This window comes from Anomaloglossus baeobatrachus, chromosome 9 (assembly GCF_048569485.1).
Source record: "Anomaloglossus baeobatrachus isolate aAnoBae1 chromosome 9, aAnoBae1.hap1, whole genome shotgun sequence".
In the NCBI taxonomy this organism is placed as follows: Eukaryota; Metazoa; Chordata; class Amphibia; order Anura; family Aromobatidae; genus Anomaloglossus; species Anomaloglossus baeobatrachus.
The window spans coordinates 113528438-113539795 of NC_134361.1; the positions used below are offsets into that span (position 1 = coordinate 113528438).

General features: G+C 43.4%; 1 protein-coding gene across 4 annotated transcripts in view; it reads left to right on the forward strand.

Annotated features, from left to right (window-relative positions):
- Nucleotides 1-11123, forward strand: part of PAK3 (p21 (RAC1) activated kinase 3) — a 238133-nt gene extending 227010 nt beyond the window's left edge. For all 4 annotated transcript variants that reach the window (XM_075323941.1, XM_075323943.1, XM_075323942.1 and 1 more), the window contains 2 exons: nt 1714-1851; nt 6444-11123. In XM_075323941.1, the coding sequence (XP_075180056.1) occupies nt 1714-1851; nt 6444-6533 (228 nt within the window). In that variant the 3' untranslated portion in view covers nt 6534-11123. The remainder of the gene's footprint in view (nt 1-1713; nt 1852-6443) is intronic.
- Nucleotides 11124-11358: the final 235 nt, after the last annotated feature.

Below are 11358 nucleotides of genomic sequence, written 5' to 3' on the forward strand. Positions count from 1 at the left end.
CAGCACAGATAAAGTCCACAGCTACAGGCTGCAGCCCCCAGCTGTCTGACTTTATGTTGACTGTATATCAAAATAAGACCGGAGTCACACTTGCAAGGGACTCACGTGAGTCTCACATTGCATCACCCGGCACTGCCTGACGCTCTCCGGACACAAGCGTGCAGCTGCATGGAAATACATGCAGCTGACGCGCTCCTGTCAGGAGAGTGTGGGCAGTCATTCTGGATGATGCGATGCGAGACTCGTGAGAGTCCCTCGCAAGTGTGACTCCGGCCTAAGAGGAACCGCACATGGCTTTTTTTCTTTTTTTTTTTAAATTCTTTAAATAAATAATTTAAAAAACAAACAAGAAAAAAACGACGTGCGGTTCCCCCAGTTTTGATACCCAGCCATGATAATGCCTGACAGCTGGGGGCTGGTATTCTCAGGCTGGAGAGACCCAGCCTAAAAATATCAGCCTCCAGGCGCCCGGAATTGTTGCATCCATTAGATGTGACAATCCCAGTGCTTTACCTGGCTCTTCCCGTTGCCCTAGTGCGGTGGCAATTGGGGTAATAAGGGGTTAATAACAGCGCACAGCTGCTACTAAATCCTAGATTAGTGATGACACGGGCATCTATGAGACATTGCATCACTAATCTTAAGTGAAAGTAAATAAACACAAAAAATCCTTTATTTGGAATAAAATACAAAAAAGCACCCTCTTACAGCACTTTATTAACCCCAACACACCCCTACAGGTCCGACATAATCCACACAAGGTCCCACAACGATTCCAAATCTGCTACATCTGAATATCGCACTGAGCGGCCATAGAGCAGCATGGCTGTCCGCTGTGAGTGCAGAATGAATGAGCCGCGATGATCGGTGACTGGATGCAGGCAGACACACTCACACAGGCTGGGGGCGCGTCTGACTGCAACCAATCACAGAGGTTAGGTCAGCCGGTGGCTCAATAATGCGCGGCCCAGGGAGGTCGCAGGATCAGTGTACAGCCGGGCCAGAGCTTCATTCTTATTTTCTTTATATTTCCTTTATTTTTTTTTTATTTCTCGAGTGCCGGATCCGGGTCAAACACCCAAAATCCAGGAAACTTTGAAACTGCACAGATCCGGACTTTTAAAGTCCAGGCCCACCCATCCCTATTCATTATATAAAGTTATCCCTGAAACAATGGTTTATTACTTAGTGATGGGTGAGTGAGGGCTCGGCACTGCTTGTTAGTTGATCGAACATCGAGGTGCTTGGGTACTCACGGAGCTTGGCCGAGAATCATGGGTGCTTGGATATTTCGTCCGTACAATGACTACAACACCCAGGTTTTCTTCACTGCATGTTGTGTACAGGCACCCCAGGGAGAGCCAGTCACAATCTCTGAATGGCTCTCCTGGGGGATAAAACAATGTTCTTAGATCTAGTGAGACCAAAAAACCCCCAAAACTTCACCTTCCCACCAGAATTGCTTTGTTTATCGCTGGCTGTATGAGGGCAGAGACCAGAACTGCGCAATCACAATGTTCGTTTCTCGCGTTGAGTTTGTCCCAGTGTCTGACCAGCTCGAATTAAGGAACGCGCATTCAAGCATTTGAGGGCTCGCCCATCACTATTTATTATAGTTTATTGGACGCCTTCATGTTCAGACTAATGCCGTGTACACAGACCCTTGGCTTGTCCATTCTATAATAATACTCTACGTGTTTCTTCTCTATAAAGGCATTGTACCTGATAGCTACCAATGGAACTCCAGAGCTACAAAACCCAGAGAGACTGTCAGCTGTTTTCCGAGATTTTCTTAACCGATGCCTAGAGATGGATGTGGACAGGAGAGGTTCTGCCAAGGAGCTTCTACAGGTGATACAATGTTAATCTTCTTTTTTTTTTTTCTTTTTGCTTCTTGAGTCTGATTTCCCTCATTTAATGGAATCTGTTATCCCTAAAATGCCAACGAAACAACTTACCGTATTTTTCGGACTATAAGACGCACCGGACCATAAGACGCACCCTGGTTTTAGAGGAGGAAAATAAAATTTTAAGCAAAAAATGTGGTCATGACACACTGTTATGGGGCGAGGATCTGCTGCTGACACTGTTATGGGGGTAATGTCCTGCTCATATACTCCCCAGCCTGCTCATATACTCCCCAGCCTGCTCATATACTCCCCAGCCTGCTCATATACTCCCCAGCCTGCTCATATACTCCCCAGCTTGCTCATATACTCCCCAGCTTGCTCATATACTCCCCAGCTTGCTCATATACTCCCCAGCTTGCTCATATACTCCCCAGCTTGCTCATATACTCCCCAGCTTGCTCATATACTCCCCAGCTTGCTCATATACTCCCCAGCTTGCTCATATACTCCCCAGCTTGCTCATATACTCCCCAGCTTGCTCATATACTCCCCAGCTTGCTCATATACTGCCCAGCTTGCTCATATACTGCCCAGCTTGCTCATATACTCCCCAGCCTGCTCATATACTCCCCAGCCTGCTCATATACTCCCCAGCCTGCTCATATACTCCCCAGCCTGCTCATATACTCCCCAGCCTGCTCATATACTCCCCAGCCTGCTCATATACTCCCCAGCCTGCTCATATACTCCCCATTGCTGCTCATATACTCCTCATTGCTGCTCATATACTCCCCATTGCTGCTCATATACTCCCCATTGCTGCTCATATACCCCCATCATCCTGGTGTATGGCCGCATCCTGTGGCACATAAAAAAAAATAATAAACGTTCATACACACCTTACCTCACCTCACTCCCTGCAGCACCGCTCCTCTTACCGTCTATGTCAGCGGCAGCCGTCCCCGTTCCCCTGCAGCATCGCGATGTCTTGTCTGTGCCGACGGCTGCATGTGGACACGTGCACACAGCGATGATGTCATCGCTGTGCGCCCCGCTAGTCTCCACGCAAGTCAGCTAACCGGAGGAGATCGCGGTGCTGCAGGGGAACGGTGAGTAATGTGTACTGATTCACTGCCCCCCCACTGATGATGATGCGCGGGGGGCAGTGAATACAGCCGCACATGATCACTCCAGGCTGCAGTTGCCAGGGGTGATCATGCGGGCCGGCTGTTTATCCCCCGCCCATCACCCCGCCCACCTGTCAGCTCCGGCTTCAGCGCTGAGAGATGATGGGCGGGAGGATGGGCGTGCATATGTAATGAGCGGGCCCACGTGGTCACAGCAGGCTGCTACAGCCTGCTCGTGCCCCCGATGACCCGCTCCACCGCAGCACCCTCATTCCCCGCAGCCCTATATACAGACCATAAGACGCACCCCCCACTTTCCCCCAACATTTGGGGGGAAAAAAAGTGCGTCTTATGGTCCGAAAAATACGGTATACAGTAATGTACAGTTAAGACTTGACCCCTCTATCTATTATAGCATAGCTTTTAGTTGGAATGTAAAAATGATTGTGTGCAAATGAGTGGGCATTGGTGCACCCTTGGCGTGGCCAAGGGCTCATTTCACAGTTGCGCCTCCTCATTTTGCACACTGAGCCCTTTGTCGTAACTTGATTGCGAGCTGACACCCTGTTTTGATTGAAAAATAGTGATGTTTCTTGACCACTGCAGCCAATCACATCAAGATTTACTATAAACTCCTTTTCAATTTTCCTTCTGGTAAAACGTGCCTACTGGTTATAAAGCATAGCAGCCATGAAGGTGGTGGCTCCTTTTGCTGCCAAATGAGTCTTCTTTCCTCCGCCTATTATAATACACATTCACGCCTGGCTTATCTAGATGTGCATGTTTATGTTGTATTCAACTAACAGCTATCTTATGTATATGGCTAGCCTAAAGGCCCATTAAGATTGGGCAATAATCAAGCAAGTGTTCTTAAGAATGTCTAAGGCTCTGTGCGCACTAGACCTTTTTACCCGCGGATTTACCCGCGGATTTGCTGCGGACATTTCTTGAGAAATGTCTGCAATCTTTGTGCAGACATTTCCCAGCAATTTCTATGAAAAAAAAAATAGCTGTGCGCACTTGTGCGGATTTTTCTCAAGAAATTTCCTTGAGAAGAATTTCTTGAGAAAATTTCTTGAGAAAATGAACATGTCCATTATTTCCGCAGGTACCCTGCGGATTTCGGCAGTACAGCCTGCAAAAATCCGCAGGGAACCACCCGCGGGAAAATCGCGGCAAATCCGCATGCGGATTTGGTGCGGATTTTTTCCGGAGGTCCGGAAATCTTTCACTCCCAGAAGTTTCTCAAGAAATTTTCTTGAGAAACTTCACATTTCTAGTGCGCACATAGCCTAAAGGGGGCTGTCAATCACATGATGAACAAATAGAAGATTCCTTCATTGTGTGCAATGATTTTTAAAAATTTTTAAAAATCCTCGTTATTGGCAGCTTGTCGTACTCTGTTGGCAGGAGATGACATTCTGATAAAATCATATGCCCCATGCACAAAATGATTGTGTTAGCGATCGTTCTGGCCTCATAGAATTGGGATCAGCCAGTCTAAACAGCAGAGTAAGCGACTGCCAATTGGTAGACTTGTATCCGATCGGCTATTGTTTATCATGCTATGAGAGTAAAGCCAACCTGTCGCACCACACTGATCTGTTTCCAGTATATAATAGAAAAGGAGCGACCAAACAGATTGATATAAAATTCTTTGGGGAAAGATGACTGCAGCTTTGATTTAAATTGCACCAATCACCGGGATTTTCCTATATAAACTAAAGCCGGTTCTATACTGGAGCTATCATGCTGATTCTATACATACCGTTAGTGGTCAGATTGGATGTATAGTTTCTGAAATACAGGCAAGTAAAGTTACAGAAATGTACAGGTGTTTGATTGGCAGCAGCTGCCGAATAGCTAATATGTGGGTGAGGTTTTGCTATCTATTCCCGCCCCTGTCTGATGCCGATCCTCTGTATATGCTGGACTGTATGGGCTTGATAACAATGGTCTTCGTATCAAAAGTCCCATGGAGAATTTCCACCAAAAGCTGCAGGGAGATCCACACTAAATAAAATATATAGATCTATACCTACTAGCGTAATAATAATTGCACCACTGGTCTCCGTGTCTCACAACTTATCACGTATTGCTAGATTTTGCAGTGAATACTCCATCACAGCCATTGGGGTTTGTTTCAGATTTTGACTTCCCCATTGAACTGAAATCTGTGACCATTTTCCGACCTAAAAGTTACCATGCGGCGGATTTACAATTCCATAATCCAGGCCAATTTATGTACAGAAATTGCATGGAAGACATTTGTTAAAAGTGCATTTGTGTTCCTGGTGTGAACCGTGTTTTCTGCTGTGAATTTGCCGCCCACAAAACCAAATGGAAAATCCAGAGCATTTTTGCAACATGTGACCAAAGCCTAAGAGTCAGTCCAGTGGCCAGTCCTACTTACTACAAAAAGTGTTGTTGTCATCAGTCACATTTATACAGGAGAAGGCTGGGAACTCATGCTTTGGACCGCCCACTGGACTCTTCAACCAGAAATTTAAAGGGAACCTGTCAGGTCCCATATGCACCCAGATCCATGAGCAGTTCTGGGTGCATATTGCTAATCCCTGCCTAACTGTCCCTGTATACACTAGCATAGATAAAGGGATCTTTAGAAAAAGTATTTCTTAAGATCCTTTATGATATGATAATGAGTGCAGGGACTAGTCACAAGGGCGTTAGTTCCTGCTCTCATTCCGCACTCTTACCATGTTAGCTCACCCACAGGGACGTACTAACATGCTATTCAATGCCCATTGCCCTGCGTCATCAGCGGTGACGCGTGTACCTGTGTCCGTTGTCACCACCTCTCAAACACCGGGTTTAGGCTCAGTGCGCATGATCAGACGTGCCAGCACTTCCGGTCATGCGCATTATGAAGCCGGGTGTTGTGTCCCGGCTTCAGAGAGGTCTAGTGCACATGACTGGAAGTGCGGGGGCATTCTGATAATGCGCTCTGACCCTAAGCCCGGCATTTTGAAGCAGTGACAACAGACACAGGAATGTGCGTCACTGCTGATGATGCTGGTCAACGAATAACATGTTAACGAGCTAACATGCAAAGAGGCCAGACTGAGTGCAGGAACTAATGTCTTTGGGACTAGTCCGGCACTTATTAGCAAAGTATCTTTAGAAATACTTTTTCTAGGATCTCTTTATCTATACTACTAGATACAGGGACGGTTAGGCAGGGATTAGCAATATGCACCCAGAACTGCTCCTGGTTCTCAGTGCATATTGCACCTGACAGGTTCCCTTTAAATTAACTTACATATTATGTTGAATCTTTCTTTTTTTTTCCTTATAAATATACATCCATTTGCTTAGCTCCTTCTGCTTCCTGTACATAGGACTGCACAGTTATCGTGATGGGTTGCCTTTTAAGCATGTTGTATGTCTGTACCTGATTAATCTGTATACATATGCCTAACCAGGATTGTTTCTGCTTGTCTTGTAGCATCCGTTTTTAAAACTAGCCAAGCCTCTTTCTAGTCTGACTCCATTGATTATAGCAGCAAAGGAAGCCATTAAGAACAGCAGCCGCTAGCTACGCTGGACTCGAGCTGTATCCTCCACATAAGAACACAGAACTCAGCAGAATCTAAAACCTCATCCCCTCACACAGCAGGAGTAAGCGGCTAACCAGCTACTGTCCTGGGGAAACATAATCCACCATGATGCACCTACTCGTGTCTTCTTCTACCTGCCCTTTTGGATTCCTCAAACTCTATATATTTTTTTTTTTTTTTTTATATTGTAAGTAGGAACGGGACTTAAAATTCTATATGGCACGTTACAAAAATGGTGCTGCACGTCCGCACGTTGATCCGCTGCAGAAACGTTCGTTAGATGGGTTGTACTTTCATAACAGACGATTAATTTTCTGTCTGGTTTCTTCTTTACTTTGTATTAAAAGAGAAAAAAAAACTGAAAAAAAAAATATTTCTGCATTTCCAAATATGCAGCATCTATTAACAGGTATGAGGGTCTTTATAGACCTAAAGTCCCACTTATTCTACCGGTCTTAAGTCCCTGTTTTCAGTACAGGGTCCTGTTTCCTTTTGTTAGAGTACAATTTGCATGTGAGAGTAACTATTCCTCAAGGGAAGGTACTATCTGTTGTCTGTGATGCCACCAGGTTAGATCACACAACAATGACACACTTACAAAGTTTTTGTGCCCCTGGCAGTGCAGAGGTTAATTATAGTAAAGGAGAACAAGGAGAGAATATGGAACAAATATGTAAATTGGGACAAATGAGAAATCAGTCACTTGGTTCAGTTTGATACTGTTCACCCTTTTAAACAAGACCTGTCACCAGCGGAAAAGTAGCCCGTTTTTTGCTTATTTTATTCTCAATGCTCCACTAAATTATTTAGTTTCCTTTGTTTGTTTTTTTTCCCAATATACAGTTCTAGCATTTTTATTTACTGCTGTTTATTGTCTTAGGGAGGCGTGTCTTACATGATCCTCTGGGGCATGTTGTTAGGCAGGTCCACATTACCTTGTGAGCCACGCCCCCAAGGTTCCCACCATAAAAATTGCCACTGAATAAAGAGGCCCACCTCTCTGCAACCACATGACTGATTATCAAAAAACTTAAAACAGACTATTTAGGGGAGCAGTAGGAACAAAATAAGAGTAAAAACTGGCCACTTGTGATCTGGTGACAGATCCTCTTTAAATGCTATTTTAGCATAAAGCATGATCAATTAAAGAATAGAAACTCTGCACCTACAACTTACACTCAGGAGACGCAATCATTTTGTGGGCGAAACTATTAATTTTGGTTTTCTATGTTAGTCGCATATAAATAAATTTCTGCCCATTCAATAGCTGCCGATATTGGTGTATAGGTCACCTACATTGTATGAAAGTGGCTCTCGGTGAATATGGCTAAACGGCACTGGAATATCCCTCGGATTTGACTTCTTTTTTTTTTATTTATTTTTGTTTTTATGCACCAAAGACAGAATTGATGTCAGATCATATTTATTCACCCATAGAAATTGTACCGTTTGTCATACATCTAGGCACTGCTGTATTAACTCGCCCTAATTTCTTATAGAAACCAGAACCTATGTTTTTGGTGTTTTTGACGAGAGGATGGGATACATAAGGTCCATAGTATTTGCTCAGTGACTACGAGGGCAGAAGCTGTGACTGGCAGGATTTCCATTCCAAGTGCCCTTAGTAAGGGAACCATTGGTGCCATGACGGGAGGCAGAGCTGCAGTCATTGGAGCTAGTGTTCGGGTGTCTGGAATTGTTGCCAAAGTACAGAGATTTATCTAGATACATGGGGATTGTGACTGAACCCCCTCCCTAGGTGTTCGTACCATGTGACTAAATCCAAATATGTTGATCGACTGTGAAAATGCTAATCTTTCCATTAGCAAAATGAGATGAGATTTATTTTTTCCCTTTAAAATTTTAGATCACAGAAAAGCAGTGCACACTTCAAAGAATGTAATCACACATGTATTTTTGGGGGATCTCCTCAAAGCTGTGTCACTATAGGATTGTGCTTGCTGTAGTTGCACGTCTACAGAGAGAAGGTCACATGAGAAGACATCCAAAAATTATGACCTAAAACATAAGTCACCTACTTTAGAAGCAATATCCCTTAAACTGTGGCTACAGAAAATTTGACCGAGACTACAAATCCTAATTCATAGCAAGGAATTAGAAATAATATATTTTAGCTAAATATAAAAATGTTATATAGACCAATACAATTATATGAGGGATGAGCAGAATTAGGCCCAGTTATGGTAGTCGATCTCCATATGTGGCACTGCAGTGGTCATAACTTGGCATCTGAGTGTCATTCTGTTAATTTAAATGTTTGGTCGTATTGATGTACTACACAACGTATTGTATGTATTTTGCCATGGACAGGCTCTATGATGTAAAAATTCCTTAAGGGTATGTACCCCCAACTTCTGTGTGCGAACCCAGCCAGTTGTCAGGACTAAGACTCTTCAGGATACGTCGATGTCTTTAGTCCTGAAGCGTCTTTTATACGGTTGTTGTCTGCGAGATCTTTGGTGGTTGTTAAACTAGTGAGCAGCATCCAAGCACAAAGCACCTGAAGAAAGGTCTGGACACTTCCTTTAAAGGGAACCTATCACCAGATATGGTGACTATAAGCTGCGGCCACCACCAGTGAGCCCTTATGTACAGGATTCTGGGCTGCTGTATAGAAGAGTCCAGGCCACGCTGTAGAACGTTATAATACTCCCCTGTGGTGGCGGTCCGGTCTGATAGGTGCCGCTGCTTTCCGGTTCGGTGCCTCCTCTCTGCAATTGCCGGCCTCCTTCGACCCAGCCTAGTATGGATGATGGGTCCTACGTCATCCACAAGCAGCATTGAGGGCCTGCGCAGATGTGCTTTGATCTGCTCTTATCAGGGTAGATTAAAGTATTGTAGTGCACATGCCCAGGTGGTCTTTCACCTTTCCTTGTGGCTGCGCATTACAGTACTTTGATCTGCCCTCAGCAGGGAAGATCAAAGCAGTCCTGCGTATGACCGCATTGCCGACTTGTGTGGATGACGTAGGACCCATCATCCATGTTCGGCTGGGTAGAAAGAGGAGGCGCCAGACCGGAAAGCAGCAACACCCATCAGACCGGACCTCCCGTTAGGTGAGTATTATAAAGTGATTTTTATGTTCTATAACGAGTCCTGGGTTCTTATAGACAGCATTCCAGAATACTGTATATAATTGCTCACTGGTGCTGGCTGCTGCTTACAGTCGCTAAATCTGGTGACAAGTTCTGTTAACCCCACTAGCACCTTTTGGAAACCTCAAGCAGTTAAAAGAAGCTGAAAAGTACATATGAGCAGCTAGGTGTTTTTTACATTGCAGTATATGCTCATTCTTTTTAGCGCTTTTTCAGGCGGGTTACGGAGCATAGCCACCTGGGAAAGGCTTTGTATGTAAAGCATTTCTTACAACTGGGACTTCCACAGTCCTTGCATATGCTATCTGTTTTGTTTTTTTTTTAATATATAATTTTAGGAAGACTGCACAACAGAGACCAAAAGAATCTGTACAGTTTGGCCTTTAGGAGTGGTGCAGGTCAGCATCATTATAAACAAAACCTTAAAGGGACTTTATTTGGAGCAGCGCAAAGATCAGATTATAGGAATTTTAAAAATGCAAAAGTTTTTTTTTTCTATCCTTTTTAATATTGGTCCAAAAAGAAATAAAGTAAAAGGTAGAATCTTTCTGAATCTACTTTACAGCCATTGTCGACATATGGCCAAAATTTGCCTGGAAAAAAAAAAAAATCATCTCATGCATAAATTGACCCAAGATGTGGGTTTCAGTTTTCACTATGGGTTTCCCCTTTTACAATGTATAGCGGGAAATCCAAGGCAAATCTATAATTTTTTTTCAGTGTGTAGGTAATATTTATTAAAAAATGTCATCCACTTTGCTGCTACTATAATATACTGTGGATTGTCCACTCGTAAATCCAGATGAGAAATCTGCAGGTTGTCGTCCACATGTAAACATAGCCATAATGGTAAGGTATACATATAAGGTATGGTAATGCGTCTCATCCTACATTTATCAATTTTATTGTATCTTTTTTTTTTTTTGCTTTTAATATCCTTTTTGTTGTTTTATGCTATTCGGTACAATTTGGTGTTTTGTTTTTTTTTTTCTGAATGCTTGGCATTGCTTAATTTTCCTCATTTCATGAATAAAATGATTGCCGGGCTTCTTCTGTACAACAAAGTAATAAGATTACACCAAAAAGGGCGAGGGAATGCCAAATTCTGAGTTATTTCTTGCCTCAGAGTGAGTATAGGGGAGAAGAATTCTTCAGTTGAGTGATCGTGTTTACATCTCGGTGAGCTCTTCTGGGGGATCTGGTTTCATCGCTGATAACGGGGACAATATATGCAGGGGGGGGGGACACCACTGCAGTCTTAACCCATGGTGGAAAGTGATGAAAGCAACAATCTAAATCCTTCCAATATTGCTGTTAATGGATCTGTTTGAGTACAACGGTTTCCATACTCTAGACATCAGAAATCATAGGCAGACTTTTATGTTCCTTACGAATAAATTTCTAATAGAACTGATATTTGATGGAATTGGAAGAATGGGATCATTAAATAATCCCAAACGCAGTAATTGCAATAGATCCAAACTGCATTATTTTAATTGTTGCAGCTTTTATATGTATTTTATTTAAAAATAAAATGAAAAAGGTTAATTTTAAATGCCTCAAAAAACGTAACTATAAAGCTATGTGCCCACGTTGCAGATTTGGTTGGAGACATTTCTGCACAATTATCGTATCTTTTGGTAGGAAAAACGCACCAGCAGAAATGTGCATTTTTGTCAAGTTTTTC